The sequence below is a fragment of the Sprattus sprattus genome (assembly GCF_963457725.1).
Source record: "Sprattus sprattus genome assembly, chromosome: 4".
Taxonomy (NCBI): domain Eukaryota; kingdom Metazoa; phylum Chordata; class Actinopteri; order Clupeiformes; family Clupeidae; genus Sprattus; species Sprattus sprattus.
The window spans coordinates 31,919,333-31,940,820 of record NC_137923.1 but is presented as its reverse complement, the minus strand read 5'-3'; the positions used below and the strand labels follow the sequence as shown (position 1 = coordinate 31,940,820).

The window sequence follows — 21,488 nt, the reverse complement described above, 5'->3', positions numbered from 1 at the left end:
ACTTTTATGGCGTATTTTTACCTCGTCATCAGACGCCTCTCCTCTGTGCTAATTTAGGAGTGTGCTGGTCAGAATACATCCATAGAAAGAACAGAGGAATACTTTGAAGTCTAAATGCTAAATGATATCTGAAGACTTGTGTAGTGATATTTTTAGCACTGCTGGCAGGACTCGTTCACCTCGTGTTGTTTTGTTTTGAGTCGACTGTGACATTCATCTGCAAGGCTCTATCACCCTCATTTACATATCAATGTATTAAATCATGATGGCTTTAGCATTTAGCTAATAGTTGTATGCCAAAATTACATTGAAAGTAATTGCATCACCTCTCCCAATTTTTTGAGGTTTTTGAAATTCTTTCTGAACCTATTTGTGGGAGGAGCCTCATCTGCTCAGCTGTCAAAAGCAATGTATCCACAGCTGTTAAATCCAATTCAGTTATGGTATCTGTGTTGAACCGTGTAACTTTTGGAGCTTTCTTTTTTTGTCTTTACCTAAACCCCTTATAGCTCACAAATTGGTCTTGAGTAAAGTGCCCTTGGCTCAGTACATTCAGCTTCTCCAGACAGATGTCTTGTCTTAAAAGTGTATATCGAATGCTCCATGTAAGAATTTGAAATGCGTTATTTATGAGATGCTAATGCTTTCGTAGTCCCTTTTAGTTTACGCTTCAATGTCTAAAAGTGTGTGTGTGTGTGTGTGTGTGTGTGTGTGTGTGTGTGTGTGTGTGTGTGTGTGTGTGTGTGTGTGTTTGTGTTTCTATAGATGGCCCCAGACCCACTCAGAAGGAGATCCACTCTCTAAGAGCGTTCCTGCTACTGTTTGTCAAGCAGCTAATCATGAAGGTACATCTCAGTTTCCCTCCCCTGCGTAGATGGCAGATCAATACATTCTTTGAGAATGTATTTAATTATTGTAAATTTCAATAAATAACAAATGTTGTAAAATGTATTTTCTGTCTTGTTAGGATTATGGGGTAAAGGAGGATGAACTCCAAAGTATTCTGAACTATCTTCTCACCATGCATGAGGTAAACGGTTCTTTTCATGCAATTTCTGCTTGAATGCAATGAGGTGAATACTGATACATATACTGTAGAATTGATGTGAGTGCTTTTATCTTCTGGTTTCTATTACCCTCATGTGGAGCTTTGCTGGTACCTGCAGTATTTTATAAGGCCACTAGATGACACTGCAACCAAATTACTTCAGTTCCTTTGGCCAGTAGTAATAAACCTGACATGCATGCTGTGTCTCTGCGCCAGTGGGCTTGAGCTAGAACACATGTGCCACCTCTGATCTAGGTTGATGTGTTTTCAAAGGTGATTCTTTACACGAAATGTTTAAAATAGGAATTTAACAAAGGACTGCTTAATTCAAATCAGCAGGAAAGGAAAGTTTGATTCATGTGGAATTACTTTGCTGTGGCACGTTTATCAACCGTTTTTCTAAATGCAGAGGCTTGGTTCTAATCTCTTGGATCAACATCAGAGAGATAGCGGTATAGAAATGATTTGAAAATAAAACTGGCACATACTGTTTACCTTTATCTGTGTTTTACCTTCTACATTTATGTAGCAGTTAATTGCTTTTGTTAATGGGTTTTATACCATATTTCTCAGGAGTGTATATATATATTGTTATTGTATTTAGGTGTTGAATGCAATCTTGTCCACCCCTCATTGCATCACTAATAATAATAAGAGCTTTAATGAAACTAAATGATCACACAGATAAACACAATATACTGCAGTTCTGTTACCATTGTCTGGCTGTGGAGCATTGTGATCGCGCATGTAAACGTAATGCTCTGGTTAATGTTTCAGGATGACAATCTTATGGATGTGCTGCAGCTTCTGGTAGCTCTGATGTCAGAGCATCCTACCTCTATGGTCCAGGCTTTCGACCAGCGCAATGGAATACGGTAAGCTGTCTGACACCAATGTTGCAATATCACAAGTACTAGGGCTTACTCTCCCCATAACAACATACACTCCTCTGGTTTGATAGAAAGAGCCCTTTTATCATAGAAAGGTTCTGAACAAGGAGAATAACCTTTGTTTTTATCTCGGGCATTCCACTCAGTAGGGAACTTTTTTTATTTCCCACTAGAACCTTTAAAGGGCTGAAATAGCGTGATCCATTGAGCGCTTATAGGTCAGTGCCATGCTAACACACTATCCTGTAGTACTATCGTCAGAGGCACACAGCTAGAGACAGGCCTGACGGAGCCCAGTAAAGAGGGGTTTTACTGGGGACTCTGGGTATCATACACTCCTGCACAGCCCCTTAGCATGGGCTACTGAAACACAGGCATTCAGATTTATTTCACCTGTACAAGCCTGCTATTCGCATTCCCCAGCACACAGGGAAATGTCCGCTCTGCCTAGCAGGGGGTGTCTGGCCCTGGCCTGATAAAAACTCCTAAGGCCCCCGCAAAGACGGATGGGTCCTTCATCGCAGCACAGAGGCCCATTCACATGGAGCCTAGTGAACCAGAGTCACGCTGTTCTAACTGTCTTTGTCTTTACAGACTACATGTTATCTTTGCGCTCCAAAAAAGCCTAGGGGGTGGGAGGTGGTCGGTTAATGAGAAATGTATCACTCTAATATTCAAAAAAACTATGAGTTCTATGTGTACGAAACTATGTGCAAAGGTTTAAATAAACGCTTAAGTGTTTAAATGTGTATACTGCTGGTGAAAATTGGCAAAATGTTTTTCAAACAATATACTTAAAATGCTTCCCTCTACTGTAAGTACTCATGGAAAAATAACATATAACAATGCTGGAGAATTCAGATGATTTCAATTCATTTGAACTCTTAAAAGCAACATTATTGATTGTATTGAGTTTTCTCAGTGTTTTTATAGGTTCTGCACATGTGTTGATTGACAGTTGATAGTGCCATCCATTTTACTTCAACCTCAATGCTATCCATCTGGGTTTTACTTTTTCTTTGTGTTAGTGGGTAGTGATATTATATTTAAAAAAAAACTACAAACCAGCTGTAGTTACTTACTAAAGTGGGTAGTGATATTGCATTTAATAAAACTACAAACCAGATGAAGTTACCTAAAAATTGGTACAAAAAAATACATGGATTCACTGACTTTCTGCTATAGTAAAAAAAAAAATAAAAAAAATTTCAATACGGCATCATCAAAGTACTTTTTTTTATACTGTATTAACATAATCTTACTAGTAGACATTGTAACTGTGAATTTGTATGTTCATGTGTTTTTTCACAGAGTCATTTACAAGCTCCTGGCATCGAAGAGTGAAGGCATCCGTGTGCAGACGCTCAAAGTCATGGGCTACTTCTTAAAGCATCTGCCACCAAAGTATGTTCAAAAAGACAAGCAAGAAAGTCCAAATAGTCTTGCCACTATTTTACCTTCATATTCTTAAAACTGTGGTCCTTCGTGTCTCATGTATATTGAAATGACCTGGATAGACTCTTTGGGTAGTACACATTATTTGCTGGTTCCTCACTTACTGCGTCTTCATCTTGTGCCGTCAGGGGCAAAAGGGCCCCACCACGCTCTTCTGTAAAACACAAAGTCTCCCGTCAGATTGCTTCTGCATTCTGAACATCTCCTCATCAGTCAGCGGTCGATAAGTAATACCTTTATAGTGGCGCAGCCGATTAGCGTTCATTGGAAAAGACTGTTCTAATAACACATTAGTGCGCTTGAGATCAGAGAGAAATGAAAAGCCCAGGCTGCTGCTGCGGGCTACGGGCCGCTGGCTGCAGGGAGGCACTGGGTGAAGTGTCTGTAGCACTGCAGCATGTCTGCCCTGTCTGCTTTTGATCTCAAGGCTTTGATCAGGGCATTTGCCAGCGGCTGTCTGTGCATTCAAAACTTTAAGTTTCACTCTGTATTGCCATCTCTATCTTTTCATTGGGTGCCTCGACTAGCCTCGCTATATTTATGTTCCCTACATGTGCGAGATGGCTTGACATTGGTGGCACAGGTATCATAGTCATAATGCTCTTACATGTGTTGACACACACACACACACCTATACCTTGGCGTACATTCTCTCTTGCATATATTAAGAGGTAATATTGTAAGTCTTCAATTTACATCTTAAACATTTGTATTGTTAATAGTAATTGTTATTTTTTTTACAATTGTTAATTGTAAATTGAATTTTAATTTTTAAAAATCTAATAGATCTAGTAATTTAATACTCGTAAACCATGTTTTTGGACTCAGCATTTTTGGCTTTTGCTTTTTTTTGTAGCATTTAAACTTGAACTCTGATATACACTTATCTATGTGTGCTCTTTTGTCAGATATCATTGCTCTTTTTCACAGATTTTTACATAGTTATGTTGTTTTCTTTAGACTTTTAAATCTACGATGGGTACTCACTAAGACGTGAATTAAATTCTGCTGGTCAAGTATTCCATTTCACACATTGTGTGTGAGATAAGGCTTTCCTGTGCAATAAAGTATACACGTGGGTTACAGCGGGCTTTATTTATTAATAAAGTACACACAGGGTTACGGCGGCTTTATTTATCACATTCATTTGAGCACATAGTGGTGGCCAGTGGCTGTCTAAGCTTTCAGGTGAGTGCAGCGGAATAAGATGTCCAGTGTAATATCACAGGAAACTGGTGATGGATCACTTCCTTTATTGTACTACAAAGGTACAGAGTGAGCAGACATTTTGACGGCACATATGTAACTCTTTGGAGACAGCCTCATAAACTAAATATTTAATACACCGATGCTTCCTTCGTAGCGTTATTAAATGGACTCCAGAGTTCCCGGTTGTCTAACTGTTAAATGTCTTGTCATTTTCCTGGGGAATTTCACTGAATTTCCAGCAATATCCCACAAGGGTAAAGGCTTCTTGGCATTTCAAATGAAAAAAAGAACTAAATAGTAAACTCAAAGAGGTTGATCTGTGTCTTTCTTTCCACAATTGTATATTGGTCTTGGTGATCAAAAACATCCCATTATACCGACCAAGTAGAACTTGTTTTATTTTTATTTTTTTTGGATATTGCACATAATTGGTTATGCTTTTATTTACAGGTTTTGCACTCACACTCGCAGGTCTTTTTTGTCGTTCTCTGCTGATACCACTCTATACAACTCTTAAACCCTCTGCCACCATTTTGTATATAACCATTGGACAGTTTGTGAACTTCTCTTCGGATGTTACTCTTTTTTGGAAACGCTTGAAATAAAACATTTCCATTTTGGCTTCAAACTTTTATTTATTTTTGTTGGACTGTGTAAGCCTTACAGAGGTTTGACCCATCACCCATATATTTGACAGAAAAAAATAGCTTGATGAAAACAAATGCATAAAATGCCGTATGGGTTGAGTTGGAGAATTATTGATGCGCTTTCCTTCCCTGTGGCTGTATAGGTGATGGTGTGCGTGATACGATGCGCTGTAATGTCCTGACTTTGTTGTGATGTGTTTCAGGAGGAAGTCGGAGGTGATGCTCAGCCATGGGCTCTTCTCCCTGCTCACCGAGAGGCTCATGCTCCACTCCAACCAGTTCAGCATCACCACCTACAACGTGCTTTTTGAGGTCAGATACGGCCATTCTCTCTTTGGAATCGCTTTTAATGTTCAGCTGGTTGCTAAAATCAACCAAATGTGAATATACTTCCCTTTGACTCAACTCTGTGCTATTGTGTGCTGTTTTCAAGAGAACGCAGACAGATTTTGTGTATTTCATATCATCATGTGGCTTACTTTTTCCTGTTCTTTTTTTTGCAATGTTATTCATGACTACTAACTGTGGTGTGTCGTTTTAATTGATTGTGTTGTGAGTTGGTCTCATGCCTAACCTTACCAAAGGCTGCTTTCCCATGTGGCTCCTCCACCCTGGGATTTACTCAACTTTCTGCTTGCCTTTTATGACCTAACCACTAATCTACAATCTGCTGATTGCATTACATTATGTGAGCCCTGTGAGTTAATGTGCCTGTTCTATAAGATCGCAAACACACAAATCAAGCCTGCCTCCATCCAGCTTTGGGATTAACTCCTGGACGGCGTAATGAAAGGTCACATTTGCCCGCTGTTCAGAGACACATTTGGCTCCTTTGTGTTTGCTAATCATCTCGTTGCCGTGAACTTCCCCCCTCGGCCGTGATTTGTGAAGTGTGCGCCGCTCTCTCATGCGAGTGCTTTCATCCGCATCTTTTTTTTTTATGTCCCCGGCGTTGGCTGCTCACTGCCCATACCCGCCGACTCCAAGGCCTGCGTGACTCGCTCTGGCTGGGCTGGGAAAAAGGGAGCGGTGGCGAGACACACGGGCATGCTCCTAAATTAGAGCTTCTCCCTATTGTATTGTTTCAGATTTTGACTGAGCAGATCTGTACCCAAGTGATCCACAAACAGCATCCAGACCCGGACTCCTCTGTGAAGATCCAGAATCCTCGTGAGTGACGGTTTCCCTCCAGCATCACTTTAGGAGATAAGGCCAGATTTAGACGTGAGCTCAGAAATCATTTCCATTAGGGAGCGAATGGCTCCGTCACAAATGTCCTCTGTGACCCAAGCTCAGATCATCTGAGGTCTCACTGCACCTCCATTAGTGATGAACTGTGGATTTGAACGCCAGATTTGGGGGATTTAATATAGACACCATTGTTTTTAACCAAGTAATTACATGAACAATAACTATGTGCGTTAATAGTTTGATCCTAATAGTGGCACCACTATTCTGTGTTTGTGTGTACCACTAAAACACTCAAACTGAAGCAAACAGAAGTGCAGAAGTATACACAACAAAGCTCAACCAAATATAAATAATTCAAAACCTTAGCATACCATCCATTAAAAAAAAACATTTAATATCCATTTCCAGAAGTTTCTACAGATACAAGTCAGTGTAATGAGTATAATTACAGTGCTGATTCTGACCCTCTGTCTTCTCCAGCTTGTTTATTTGAATGGTAGAAGCTTTGCTACGTGCAGAGTGCCTTTCCTTTCCCTCTTGGACCATGACCAGTTTTCCCTTCTCTTTTTTTCGACTTTTGCAATAAAGGATTTGCCTTTCCTTCTGTGTTATACCTAATGAGTCACAGGCATATATCTCCTGAAACTGTCTCATCTGAAGCTGACTCTTTTAAGTAGAGATAATGGGCGCCTACAGCCAGCCACTCCGTGTTAGACCCTGGGCCAAGGTTATATTTTCATACTCGAGTCTCGTTACTCACTGCACTTGAATTTCGGCACACGAGACAACATAACCAGCTCAAAGAGCAGCTGGTACTTTGATCAGTCAATCAGATTTTTTTTTAACTGTCCCTCTACTGTAAGGTAATTTGAAAAACCTTTATGTGGAAGGGAGCATTTTTTTTGTATTAAGAATGCAAGTAATGAGGTAACAGGACGTCTATCTTATGACGACATATTGAACACTCTTGGCAGTTTGTAATTTCTCTGGTGTCCTTCTCTGAAGCAGTGCCCTTTTTTGAAGGTCCAAACAATGAAAGTCTCATGGCTCGTAGAATCTGTGCAAATGAACATAGACCAGATGCATTCTTTTTTCCTCCTTTTTTTTTTTTTTTACTGTGCCGTTCCTTGATTTAATCTATCCTGAAGCCTCAAAATGGGCCTGATTGCACTCTTTAGCAATGTCAGCCTGAATCAGACCAACCAAGGAACTATGGTTCCTCTTAAAGCTCAACTCCGGCACAAACCCGGACCAAATGGTCAGTGGAAACTCAGAGCAGAGGGGTTTGCTTGAAGAGGTAATTTTCTACTGGGTAAGGTTCACCGACTTATAATTTGAATGACTAAGGCATAGAAACAACACAAACGTTGACGGTGGAGAGACAAGGGTAATGGGGAGGGGATTGGTTACCGACGACGACAGCATTCCCTGTTTCTCAGGGACAAATGAAACCCAAGCCTCCCAACTCAGGCAAATAGACAGTGACGTTGTCTAGATAATTCATCTAAACAGCCAGTCGCTTTAGGTTAGCTAAACGCACTGTTCCAAGAAAGCTTTGGCTGCAGAGGTGAAATAGTCCTCCGGCCTTTACAATGCAGATGACTGCCTGCCGGTCCTTTCAGGAAGGGCACACGCAGTATTGTTTCCACCAGGCCAGGCTGCAGGTGTTTTTATTTTCCCAAACGGAGAGGGCCAGCAGCATGCAATCAATCACACATGTAAGCAGGAACTCAGAAATCAGTTTGGGTAATAATCTAGCTCTGCTTGTCTGGAGGAGACATTGGCCCGAAAAGAACACGTTTCTTTATTTAATGCAATTATTTGATAAATGCTCTCATTTTATACGAGTGTATTCCAGAATGTCACAGCACCGATGAATACCTTTTTAAAATGATTTAAATATAAGATTGCAATAAATTATCCTTCTGTGACGATAAGCGAGTTGATCTTAAACTGTTGAATAAATATAATCTGACACATCCTAGCTCTCCAGACGCAATTCTCAGTGAAAATACCATGAATCAATTGTATGATTGTGTAATAGTTAGTATGATCATTATTATGCAGTGAAACAAATATTTGGGGTTTAAAAGATTTCCTCTCAAGCCCACCATTATTTGTCTTTGTTTTGAAAACAATCTGAAATGTAATATATATATATATGATGATGCACAATGAAATATAGCCTGCAAGCGACCCAGTTTTCATGCGGGAGCAGAAGTGTGATTGATGGATGGATGTCATAAATGAGCTTGTGTTATTGTGTGCTTGTGTAAGACTGAGTGGAACTGCTGTCCACTGCTTTCTTGAAACAGTTGGTGACTTTTGGGCAGACTGATGCTGTGTTGGTGTGTTGACATGTTGTTGTTGTTGTTGTTGTTGTGGCAGAGATCTTGAAGGTGATTGCAGCTCTGCTGAAAACCTCGTCCACTGGCCCAGAGAGCATGGAGGTACGCCGCATCTTCCTTTCTGACATGATCAAGCTGTTCAACAACAGCAGAGAAAACAGAAGGTAAATATATCATATATAATGGAGGGATGTATTGTGTTTCACTACGTTGCTAGTACTAGTCTAATTTCATCTTTTAATTACCAAGAACCAAGACACACCACATGTCCATGTCAGCCACTTACTGTTCATGAACTACAGATTTCTTTGTTTGTATCAATACGTTATTTTCGCACTTTTTATACCATGCACATTTTTGTCATTGTTCTCCCACTATGTGAGAGTGCTGGCCGGCGTTCACTTATTTTAAGTGTGTGTGTGTGTGTGTATGTGTGTGTGTGTGTGTGTGGGTGTGTTTGTGTGTGTTTGTGTGTGTTTGTGTGTGTGTGTGTGTGTGTGTAATCTTTCTCTCTGCCACCATTAGGAGCCTGCTGCAGTGCTCGGTGTGGCAGGACTGGATGTTGTCTCTCTGCTACATTAACCCGAAGAACAGTGAGGAACAGAAAATCACTGAGATGGTGTACGCCATTTTCCGGATCCTTCTCTATCACGCCATTAAGTACGAGTGGGGAGGCTGGAGGGTGTGGGTGGATACACTGTCCATCACTCATTCAAAGGTTAGTACACTATATACAAACGTATGTGAAAGCACACACACACACACACTTACACACACACACACACACACACACACACACGTGCATACCTACTCAAATACAATTATATATATACAGTGCCCTCCACAATTATTGGCACCCCTAGTGAATATGAGCAAAACAGGCTATGAAAAAATATGTCTGCTGTTTATCCTCTCAGTCTTTCACTCGAAATATACACAAAAATCTTACCTTTTCATTGAAGTAAAATTATATGTATATAAAAAAAAAAACATTGACATTTAAAAAAGATTTTTTTTTTAAAACATGTGTGCCACACTTATTGGCACCCCTTAATGTAATGTTTTGTGCAGCCTCCATTTGCCAAGATAATAGCTCTAAGTCTTCTCCTATAATGCGTGATGAGGTTGGTGAACACATGGCACGGGATCTGAGACCATTCCTACATGCAGTATCTCTCCAGATCCTTCAGAATCTGAGGTCAAAGTTTGTAGACTTGGCTACAGTTCTCCCCACAGATTTTCTATGGGGTTTAGGTCAGGGGACTGTGATGGCCATGGCAAAACCTTTATTCTGTGGTCGGTGAACAATTTTTGTGTTGATTTTGAGGTGTGCATTTGATCATTGTCCTGCTGGAAGGTCCAACCACGGCCCATTTTAAGGCTTAATGGAGGGGGCTGTTAGGTCTTCATTTAATATCTGCTGGTATTTGATGGAATCCATGATACCATGTATCCTAACAAGATGTCCAGGGCCTTTGGAAGAAAAACAGCCCCTCAACATCAAAGATCCGCCACCATACTTCACATTGGGTATGGGGTGCTTTTCTATATGGCTACCTTTCTGTCTACGCCAAACCCACCTTTTATGTTTGTTGCCAAAAAGCTTTATTTTGGTCTCATCTGACCATATAACTCGGTCCCATTGAAAGTCTGACTTACATTAGGCAAACTGTAGGCGATTTTGTTTGTTGTTGATTGACAGCAGAGGCTTTTTTCTGGCAACCCTCCAAAACAACTTGTGGTGATGTAGGTGGCGTCTGATGGTAGTTTTTGAGACTTTCTGACCCCAATACTCAACTAACCTCTACAATTCTCCAGCTGGGAGATTATTTTGCCAGTAGAACCATCCCCCTCACGGTGCGTGGGGTAAATGTACAGACACTCTTCCAGGCTGATTCTCCTGTCGCTTTAAACTTCTTAATTATTTCCATGATAGTGGAAATGGGTATTTTCAACTGTTTAGAGATTTTCTTGTGTCCATTTCTTGTTTTGTGAAGCTCAACAACTTTTTGTCGCACATCATCACTGTGTTATTTGGGTCTTTCCCATAGTGATGAATGACTAATGGAATTTGGCCTGTGTCACTTCATATTTGTACGCCAGTGGAACTGGAAGTCATGGTTGACCTCATAAGAGTTCCTTATCAAACAGGTGAACTTAAAAATGTCAAACATGACTAGAAATATACTTCAGTTAGATTTGAATTAAAGATTTTTCTAGGGGTGCCAATAATTGTGGCACACTTGTTTTGGGGAAAAATATTTAATTAATGTCAACAGTTTTTTTTTTCTTTCAATAATTTTACTTCAAGAAAAGGTAAGATTTTGGGAATATTTTGAGTGAAAGACCAAGAGGATAAACAGCAAAGACATATTTTTGTATAGCCTGTTTAGCTCATATTCACTAGGGGTGCCAATATTTGTGGAGGGCACTGTATATATAGACATTATTCTGTCTGTCTTTTCAAATTCAATTATGGTTGATCTGAGTGTTAATAAAACAATAAAAATCATCTCCTACCATATGAGCCCACTGATATAATTCCATACACTGCTGGTGTGTATAGACATTAAAAATAAAACTTTATATAAACTGAATTTAATGGTAAAAATGTTCTGAAGTGCTAGTATTCTAACCTTTGAAGATCTGTTTAGGACGAGGTATCCCACGAGGTATTCTTTGTAGAAGCCCCAACAGGATCAGTGCAGGGCGAGTAAATCTGCGGCTGATTATGATGTATTGTATAAATCCAGGTTGTGCTGATTAGATCTCTGGGTTTCCTGCTATCGCCAAAAGGCTCCCAGTCATTTATTTATGTACAGAATTGCCTCTGTAGCGATGCCGAGATGAAAAATAAACTCTCGGCACTTCTCGTCTCTGAAGCCTGTTCCTGAATGCTGTTTTGATATTGTATTACGCACCCGCTTCCAAGAGGGTGAAGTCATTTTGTGGGTGTCAGATTGTGGTTGGAGGTGGGCACCCAGCATTTGGCACATGGCAGTCAACTTTAGAGCTGCTAGTAGCCCAAAGAATGGTTATGTGTCTCCGTGGCTCCATATTATTCTGGGCCACTAGGGGGCACCGCTGTGCTAGGCCAAAGCTGAATAGCAGCCGGGCCGCTTCCTCATAAACCCTCTTCCTCCCTCCATCCCAACCGGACTGACTACTGTCAGGATAATTATGTGAGTGCGCACAGGTCAAAATCCCATCAGAGGTGAAGTCCAGCCAGACCCATAATGAATGGCACAAATACAGCAATCATAGCAACTGTTTTGAGAATACTTATTAAACAGGATTGAATGTTAGCAATGCTGCTAAATCCCGTCCAAATGATCAGTTTTCTTCTGCAGTATAGTACCAAACTAATGCACACTTTGGAAATGTGGAACTGTGAAGGGCACATTTTATTTCTTTAACTCTTTACCATTAATATTAGAATAGCAGCACATTAGCTTCTTGTGATTCAGAATTGATGGTGAATATTTTTCGTGAATTTTATTATCTACACCGCCATCTATTCTGTGTTGGGTAATAAGCCAATGTGAAATGCTGCAGCATGCACTAGTTGCCCTATGATGATCAATTTCTAGCTGTGTTTGTAAGGCACGCGTTGGCTTTGTTCTGCACCTAATGTAAGATGAAGTTCCATTGCCTGAAAGTGAAAAGCAATACCAAAATAAATAGACCTTTTCCAGTATTTATTACTTTTTTTTATGATATTCCTCCATGAGATTGAATTACTTCTGTAAAATATTCCTTCCATATTCCTACATTTAAATTTGTCTGTAACTTCTCTGCAGAGATTTGAATACAAACATTGGCGTATGTTTTCTTTTCTTTACTAATAACTGTAGGAACATAAATAAATAATGTTGCTGTATTGAATGGTCTGTTCTATATCCTAATTAAATTTTTTTATTTCTCTGGTAATATTCCATATTTCCCTCTATGCAGTAGCCACTCGGTCAGTAGGGTATTAGTAATGCATCATTTAGCAGTTTCAGTACAGACACACTTTCATGCATTCTTGGCATCCAACCTTCCAAACTTGCCCTCGTGGAAATCGGACAGAAATTGATCATTACTCTGTGAATGGAAAGACTTATAATTGCCTTTTCCCCTATAATTGCACAAGATTAATGCCACACGGTGCTTTTGGTCTCTGTACAAAGGCCCTGCACTAATCTTAAAGCACTGCTTTTTCAGGCTAGGGGGACCTGTGTGGTGAATTCGATAGGTGCCCTGGTGCTAAACCTGCTTGAATCCATGCATCCGCCACAAAAAAAGAGCTAAAGAAACTCAATTGCAATTTTATTGTCCCGTTTGATAGATTTCCTGCCAAGTCTGGAGCAGGAGAGCGGTTTGTCACTGTAGACTGTCCCTCCCACCACTGTGGGGCTACGTGTGTGTGTGTGTGTGTGTGTGTGTGTGTGTGTGTGTGTGTGTGTGTGTGCGTGTGCGCGTGCGAAACTGTGTAAATGTGAGGCCATCTTTTAGGTGTGCTTCCACATGGTGTGTGTGTGTTGCCTGAATTGCATTAACATATAGCATATTACGAACACGCACTCTCGTTTCTTCTCTCCAGGGCTCTCCTCACACTCTTGTTTGAATGCATTTAAAATTCATCTCCACCGTGTCTACAATCACTAGAACAGGTCCCCATCAATTTAACCAGCCCTGTGGGAGAACTCTGATAAATAAACACGTATATGAACGCATATACACAGCCTCTTATACAGCGCTCAGACATACATATCTCCACTAGAATTTTACTTGCAGCTTAGTTTATGGAATGTTTGTGTTTTGGCCTTGTTTTTATTCATAGTTTCTTAAGAAAAACAATGTTTTATACTATATACTTTTTTTTTTCCCCGTAAATATCTGATTCATTTATTCAGTTCTATGTCTCTGGACAGTAAGTAAGTGTGTGGTTTCAAGAGTAAAGATAGTTCAAAAAATGTTTAATTTTGTAAGGCCAAAGACCCTGTGTTGGATTATTTTGTGTTTTGTTGTACCACTTGTGGGCTAACTGGGCCACCTTTGAGCCTGTGTTTTTTACAAGTGAAGTTAAGTCGTGTGTGTGTGCGTGCCACGGTGATATTCTTTTGTCTCCAGCTCTATATTTCTCTGTCTCTGTGTTAGAGTGTGGATTTGGGTGTGGAGTGGACAGATGTTTCGGCAGGGGTGCCTGCTGACACAACAGCCTTCCCAAGGTGCCCTGCTCCAGCTCTGCACACCAATGAGCTCAGTGCTGCATGGCTTCCAAAAGCTGCCCATGTGCACCACAAGGGCAGAGTGCCCTTCAAGCCTCCTCAGTCAGCAGTCTCTCTTCACAGAGCACCTACAACTAGTTGCCAGCATCTTGCCGACCTTTTACCGATTGTATGTAGTAATGGGATTCAACAGAAAAATCTGGTTTTGCCAAATGCACTTAGATGAGTGTTTTCCCTGAAGCTTAGTGGGTAAGAATGTAACTGCCTCGGATCTGTTTCCATTGTGGACTTAATCACATTAATTTAGACTCTCACAGAGCTGCTGTACTGGCTAACCATAGCACTCACTAGGTGTGTTTGTTTGTGGCAAAGCAAAGAAAGGACTAGGCAGAGCAATTACATATGATCTGTGACCTCTCATCATTCCCTCATGTAATTCAGTCAAACTCCAGCAGTGGTGTTGCTCACCAGACCCCCACCCTGTTGTGACTGTGACTTCTGTCTACAATATGGATCCCGAGGGTTGCTATTGAAAGAGCTCAAATAGAGATCCTGTTTGCTGGACAATCTCCATTGACTTGTCCTGAGTAGAGTGGAGACACATCGACAGCTTTACAAGATGGGAGGGCCATAACATCTTGGCTATTGACTCTGTCTATAGATAATCACTATATATAACTGCCATTTAATGGCATTGGGATAACGCCATACTGCACAGTCCTCTCAAGTGAATATTCTCCTATCAAAAAAAGAGAGCAGTTGCTACATACTGTTTAAATGCTTGACATGTTTCATACACAGGATGGAGTATTACAGTGTTTTTTCCCAAATGATTGTTAAGTTTTGTAAATATTTGAGACATTTTTCGACCCAGATCCCTTTTGTCATACACATTTCCTGTTATCATCAGTGTTTATGGGTTCTACAAGATTTCGAGGCGCTGGTGTTTTGAGGGTTCCACTATAGGCCAACTGTCTCCGTCCATGTGGTCCCAATACACACTCCTCTCTGGAACCGCAGGCACAGTGATTACCATCGTCTATTCTGTGAATCTGCTCTTGCATGGTACTGTATATGGGCCATGGGTTTAAAAAAAAAGAAAGAAAGAGAGAGAGAGAGAGATTGTCTGCAGACGACATTGATTTCAGGGAAGGGAATTGCATTTAGCTAATCCAATTAGGGCCAGCCTCGACTCCCTATTTCCCCTTTGTTTTGCGGTCGCCTGCTATCTATTGATCTAAATGGGACTCTCAGGCCCTACTGTATATGCCTCTTCCCAGACCTGTATTTCACCACCCAGGTCTCACCACACAGGCTGTCTGGCCAGAAATGTCTTCTGATCTGAAATCAGCCATCATAATGCAGAAGCAACATTCTTGATTGCACAATATATAGTGCATTTCTGTGTCCCACAAACTTGGGGGAACAGATAGCTTGTCTGTCAGTGCGTGTGCACTTGCACAGTGAACAGTGCGCGAGTGAGGAGCTTTTAACCCTAATCGAAATGTGACGTTAAGTGCTTCCTATCTTGTGGGAGAGTGTTTTCGTAACAGACCTACTGAGGTTGATTTGCATCTGAATATATGATTTGGCCCCAGCACATCCCATTAATATCATGATAGCTGTCACATTACAGAGCGCTCCCTTGTTTTTTTTACAAGCACGTGGAATGAAGTTTTTCCACTGAATTGTGGGCTGGAGTTCAATTAGATTAGCCCAGAGAGGGGGCCTTGAGGGCCCACCCAGAACAGAACAGCACACTGCACGACTAGCATTCAGAAACCACAGTACTACAGTAACCCCTCTCACGGTAACTCAATCTTCACTCCCTTTTCCTAGCCTTCACATATCCATCAGTCGTGGTAATTTATGTGAAATGTGATGCGTGTGACGTCATACTCGCTGCACTCATGCAAATGTTGTCGTGACAACACTGGCACAGGTCTGAGAGGGGCACTTAGTTCAATGGCTTTTTTCTAATTGTCAGAATGTTACATGTCAAAATAAAAGCGAGATGAACGTAAATGCAACTCCCTGTGATGGTGGAAGTATAGAGAATGAGTCAGAGAAAGGGAGGTAGGGGGGGAGGGAAGCACAGAGGGAACCATTGGAGCAATCTAAAGCTCTGAGCTGGGCCACAATGGCTATGGATTACCAATCAAACCAGCAGGAAGATTAATGACCACCCTTGTTGCAGGCTAATTTAGAACAATAACGGCTAATTAATTACAAATAATCAGCTTCTCTCACCCTAAATGCAAATGCCCTGAAGTGAAGTAGTTTAGCGTGTTAGTGAATCTCAGAGTGTGTTTGTGTGTGTGCGCTTTCGTCCGTGCGTGCTCATGCACTAGTCATTTGACTTTCTGTTTGAGGAGCCTGTGTGATAAATGCAGGCCCTTCAATGAGGAACGATGGAAATGGTCTGGTCTTTGCAGGATGTGCAATCGCTTATCGCTGACTGAGAACACAAGGCACTTCCTCAAGCTGCCATTACAGTCAGTGTTGCAGTAGACACAGCCATATCTGATGAGATCCATGTCGGACACCTCTGCTAATTGCTGGCTCTAAAGCTTATGAAACATGAGAACTAACTGAAATCTTCATTAAACTAAGTAAGAAAGGTTATAATCTACGAGCTTCTATTATAAAGTGTGGCACAATGGAGAACAGTATTACAAGCAGCCGAAACTCAACTCTTAATATACTGTAATTTAAATGTTTTGCTCCATTAAAGTTGAATCCATCCAAGTACATTTTCTGTACTTTTTTTCAGGTTACCTTTGAGGAACACAAGGAGAACCTGGCCCAAATGTTCCGGGAGTACCAGAGACTTGGCTCTGATGGTGGTTCTGAGACCGGAATCCGGACAGTATCTGGGGCCAGTCGTGAGTCTGAGCTTCTGAGCCATGCCAATGGAGAACTGGATCCCCCGGAGCAAGAGGAGATAGCTCCGTCCACAGTGATCGAGCTCTGTGTTGATGAGCCTCCCCCTTCTCTCCCCACTCCTGCTAAGAATAAGGGAAGAGATGGAGAAAAAGATGAAGACAGAAGTCTTGCATCTGTTGCTGTGTCAAACATCTTGCTTCGAGCTGAAGAAGAAGAGAAGCAGGAGGAGGAGCACAGAGCTCAGCAGCAGGACAATCAAGCTAGTGAAAAACAAGCAAGAGAGGAAGAACGTCAGGCCGAAGCAGAGGCACCACATGGGCAAGCCAATGAAAATAACACGGGGGCATCTGACAATCATGTACCTGCTGCTGTGGAGGATCAATGCAGAGATGGCCAGACCGAACCAAAAGAGGAGCTGGACACCGGACCAGTAGAAAGAGCTGAGAGTGGAGATGGAAAGAAAGCTGAAGAGGTTGGAATAGATGGGGTAAAGGCTGAAGCCTTTGAGGGCAGTACTGAAGAAACAAAGGTAGAAGGAACAAACGATGTGAAACAGACTGAAGGCGAAGGGGATGTTCAGAAGGAGCCTGGGGTTGCTGAAGAGAACAGGAGCCAAAATGAATATCCTGATTCAAGAGAGACTGATAAGGAGACAACAATTGGTCTGTTGAGGGAAGACTCTGCAGAGCAGGGGAACTCTGAAGATTCCAACTACCACGAGACGAGTACAGCTGCTGCATCCATCTTCAGTGAAGACTTGGAAGATGTCTCGGCTGTCAGCGATGCGGTCAAAGCAACTGATGACAGCACGGAAGAGTCATCTTTTGTTTCTGCCAGTGCTAACGCAGAGGATGATGATGGGGATAGGGATGATGAGCATGAGGATGAAGTACAGAATAAGGCAACACCAGAGTCTGACAACAGACCACCAGGTGCAGAAGCAGAGGGCGTCTTTACCAATGAAAATGAAGAAATGAAAGAAAGCAATGAGAGGTCTGTAGACCAGGAACGAGTGGAGAAGGGAATGGTGGACACCAAGGAGGCTCAGCCAACCACTGTGAACACTGAGGGCCCCAACACAACGCCTGTGACTTCAGAAGGGCCCAGTGAAGAGCCATTGGAACCAGAGGGGCACACTGCAGGACCAGTGGCATCTGAAGGTCCTAGTACAGAACCAGAACTAGTAAAATCAGAAGGATCCACTGCAGAACCAGTTACATCAGAAGGACCCACTGCAGAACCAGTGACATCAGAAGGACTCACTGCAGAACCAGTGACATCAGAAGGACTCACTGCAGAACCAGTGACATCTGAAGGACTCACTGCAGAACCAGTGACATCTGAAGGACCCACAGCAGAACTAGTGACATCAGAAGGACCCACTACAGAACCAGAACCAGTGACATCAGAAGGACCCACTACAGAACCAGAACCAGTGACATCAGAAGGACCCACTGCAGAACCAGTGACATCAGAAGCACCCACTACAGAACCAGTGACATCAGAAGGGCTTATTGGGGAGAAAGACCAGACGTCTACAGCGAGCACCGGGGAGGGAAGCAGTGGTGATGCGGTGAAACCAGCTGCAGAGCCTGTGAAGGAGCAAGCAGAGAGCACTGCTGCCAAGACCAAAGAAATCAAAATTGCTCGTCTGGATGTGTCAAGTGTAGCTACAGACACAGAGAGACTGGAACTGAAGGAGACTACTACATCGGTATGGCATGATTAACACTTTTCTATGTTTTAGATGAGGTTTAAGTATTACTTACTAAACTTGGTTACAGTGGTTTTACTTGCTTGACTCAGTCATGACTTGACTTTTGGAGTCAAGTGTATATAAGTATGCTACTGACTCTTCACGGAAGACTAGTGAAATGGAATATTGTAGGACTGTTTTATTCTCCCCAGCACTAAAGCTAGTCCTAGGTGAGGTGTAGTGGTACTGTGTACTAACCCTAACCCTTCCCTGCAGGAGGCGAGTCAGGCCCAGGCTGCTGCCTCTGGTCCTGCCCCAACGAGTAGAGACAGCGCATCATCCTCGGCCCGCTCCACCATGTTCCGTATCCCAGAATACAAATGGTCCCACATGCACCAGAGACTTCTGACTGACCTGCTATTCTCCATAGAGACAGATGTGCAGATGTGGAGGAGGTAAGGCAGGAGTATCCACCATGTATGCCAACCAGCCACCAAACGGCTCCTTTCTGCCAGGCTTGTTGTTTTGGCTGAGAAGAGGACCATCTACCTCAGTCTAAATGTCTTTTCTCCCCTTTTCCACTGACCATTATGGAACACTTTCAAAACACGCTTGTTGTCCGCTTTTTCAATGTCAAGTGCACCACTGTTCTTGTAGACCTACCTTCAAATTCTCATTCAAATTTTGGGTCTGGCAAATTTAATCTTGCCCTTGATTTAATTTTTTTTAAGATGATGATGGCTTGTACTGTTTTCAGTGTCGAGTAGTGAACCTGTTCTTATTACCCCTCCCAATCTCTAGCCACTCCACCAAGACAGTGATGGACTTTGTCAACAGCAGTGAAAATGTGGTGTTTGTCCACAACACGGTGCACCTCATCTCCCAGGTGCTGGACAACCTCATCATGGCCTGTGGTGGGATCCTGCCTCTGCTCTCCGCTGCCACCTCCTCCTCAGTGAGTGCCTGTTTGAGTTAACCAGTTCTTGGGTTAGACTGGGAGTGTGAGATGGTGTTTGCTCTGTCACCTATTAGCTCCTTATAACTGTGATATAACTAGTTTATAACAAAAATTAGAGATCACTGTACAGTACCATACTACTGTTCAAGAGAGCCAACAAAAAGTAGTCAGTGATCCCTTAAAATAATGACTACAATATTTACATTGTTGGTAAAAGATGTGATTTTGAATGAGTTAAGAGGATATGAAATACCTGTGATCTGAACAATGTCTGTAGTGGGGTTTTTCGTGACCCCATTGGCGTTGATGTTGATGTTGTGTGCAGCACGAGCTGGAGAACATCGAGCCGTCTCAGGGGCTGGCAGTGGAGGCCTCCGTCACCTTCCTGCAGCGGCTAATCAGCCTGGTGGACGTGCTCATCTTCGCCAGTGCCCTCAGCTTCACCGAGATCGAGGCGGAGAAGAACATGTCCTCCGGCGGCATCCTCAGACAGTGCCTTCGACTCGGTCAGCTCTCTCTCCTCCGCTGTCATCATCTCTGTCTCATCCTTCTTCTCTCTCCTCCCCTCCCCTCCTCTCAGCTCTCTGCACTTCTTCATTCTGCTGTTTCATCATCAGCACTCTGACCTTGGGTCTTCTGCTCATCCCTCTCTCCACACCAAACAATAGCTGCCACAGTGATTGCCCCTGGATAGAATATTTGCCTCCTTTGCACTCTCTCTGTTTGTCTCTAACACACACTCACACACACACACTCACACTCATACACACTCACACACTCACACACTCACACTCATACACACTCAAACACTCACACACTCACACACTCACACACTCACACACACAATCCCATTCCCCCTTCTGTCATAAGTATGTTGTTGTTGTAACCCCTCCGCAAAGCTGTGATCTGAAATGGCTGCCATTAGTGTGAACCCCATCATGGCGCCCCCAGGCCTTCTGTTTTATCATATCAGAGCAGTTTGGACTCCCCAGCAGGAGCTAGCCCCTTATAGCAGCCTCTTAAATGCTCTCACTCTTCATCTGAAATTCATCTCACCTTGGCTTTCCCTGGCTGGCCATGTGTCTCCCTGACACTGTGATTAGAATCGCTATCCCCCCCTTTTTGGCTTAGGTAATGGCACTCTTTGAAGCACCAGTTTTTGCTCTTAAACTTGACAAAAAGCAGCCCTACAAAATAGTACCTATGCTAAATGGATGCAGCACGCCACTGCAATTACATTCCCAGGGCCTCAGCGATTGGTTGAGAGGAGAAGGGGTGTGGGGGTGTGCAAGGGGAGAAACTGAAGCCTGCTTTTAGAGAGCCCGTCTTATGAAATGAATATTTGATGAGGTCTGCCGGAGCGTAATCTGATTTGGGAGGCAGTAACAAGGTTTTGCCCGCCGTCTCGGCTACAAAATGGCTTTGCCCGTGAATAGCCTTAATGGAAAAAACCAGTCCGGTCCCTGCTGAGTAATACCCTTAATCTAAACGCTTTACACTTTACATTTGTCAGTTGTCAAAGTATGGAGGCAGAGTGGGTATGAGAACGCACACGCACACTCCCAGAATGTCTTTTTCTTGAATGGTTTGCCACCCGTTAGATTAAGCTTGTTTTTCCAGCCGTCGCAAAGCACCATGTAGAAGTTATCAAACAGCGAATATTTTGCACGGTGTGGGGTGGTTTGTTACCTGGGGCTGCAGCAGCGAAACAACATCATCTATTATTCAAAGCCCACGCCAGTCTGTCAGGGGTCGCTGCCTCTGACCTTGTAGGACTACAAGATCACAGGAAAGATTACTTGGTTGTGTTTATCCTTAGATGTTGGTCCCGCCATTTTTCCGTCTTTCTCTTTGTTGTTTTCTTCACACCTCTCTTCCCTTTCTCCTATGTGCCTATTTCCCTCCCTTCTCCTTCTCTTCCCATGTCTCTATATCTCTATGCCCTCC

General features: G+C 42.5%; 1 protein-coding gene across 1 annotated transcript in view; it reads left to right on the top strand.

The window, feature by feature from the left end:
• Window positions 1-21,488, top strand: part of lrba (LPS-responsive vesicle trafficking, beach and anchor containing) — a 222,424-nt gene that overhangs the window by 47,216 nt on the left and 153,720 nt on the right. The window contains exons 14-25 of the mRNA XM_080837053.1: window positions 766-845; window positions 968-1,030; window positions 1,826-1,923; window positions 3,250-3,342; window positions 5,453-5,561; window positions 6,338-6,419; window positions 8,829-8,952; window positions 9,314-9,506; window positions 16,775-18,601; window positions 18,860-19,038; window positions 19,385-19,538; window positions 19,867-20,047. Of these exons, the coding sequence (XP_080693179.1) occupies window positions 766-845; window positions 968-1,030; window positions 1,826-1,923; window positions 3,250-3,342; window positions 5,453-5,561; window positions 6,338-6,419; window positions 8,829-8,952; window positions 9,314-9,506; window positions 16,775-18,601; window positions 18,860-19,038; window positions 19,385-19,538; window positions 19,867-20,047 (3,183 nt within the window). The remainder of the gene's footprint in view (window positions 1-765; window positions 846-967; window positions 1,031-1,825; window positions 1,924-3,249; window positions 3,343-5,452; window positions 5,562-6,337; window positions 6,420-8,828; window positions 8,953-9,313; window positions 9,507-16,774; window positions 18,602-18,859; window positions 19,039-19,384; window positions 19,539-19,866; window positions 20,048-21,488) is intronic.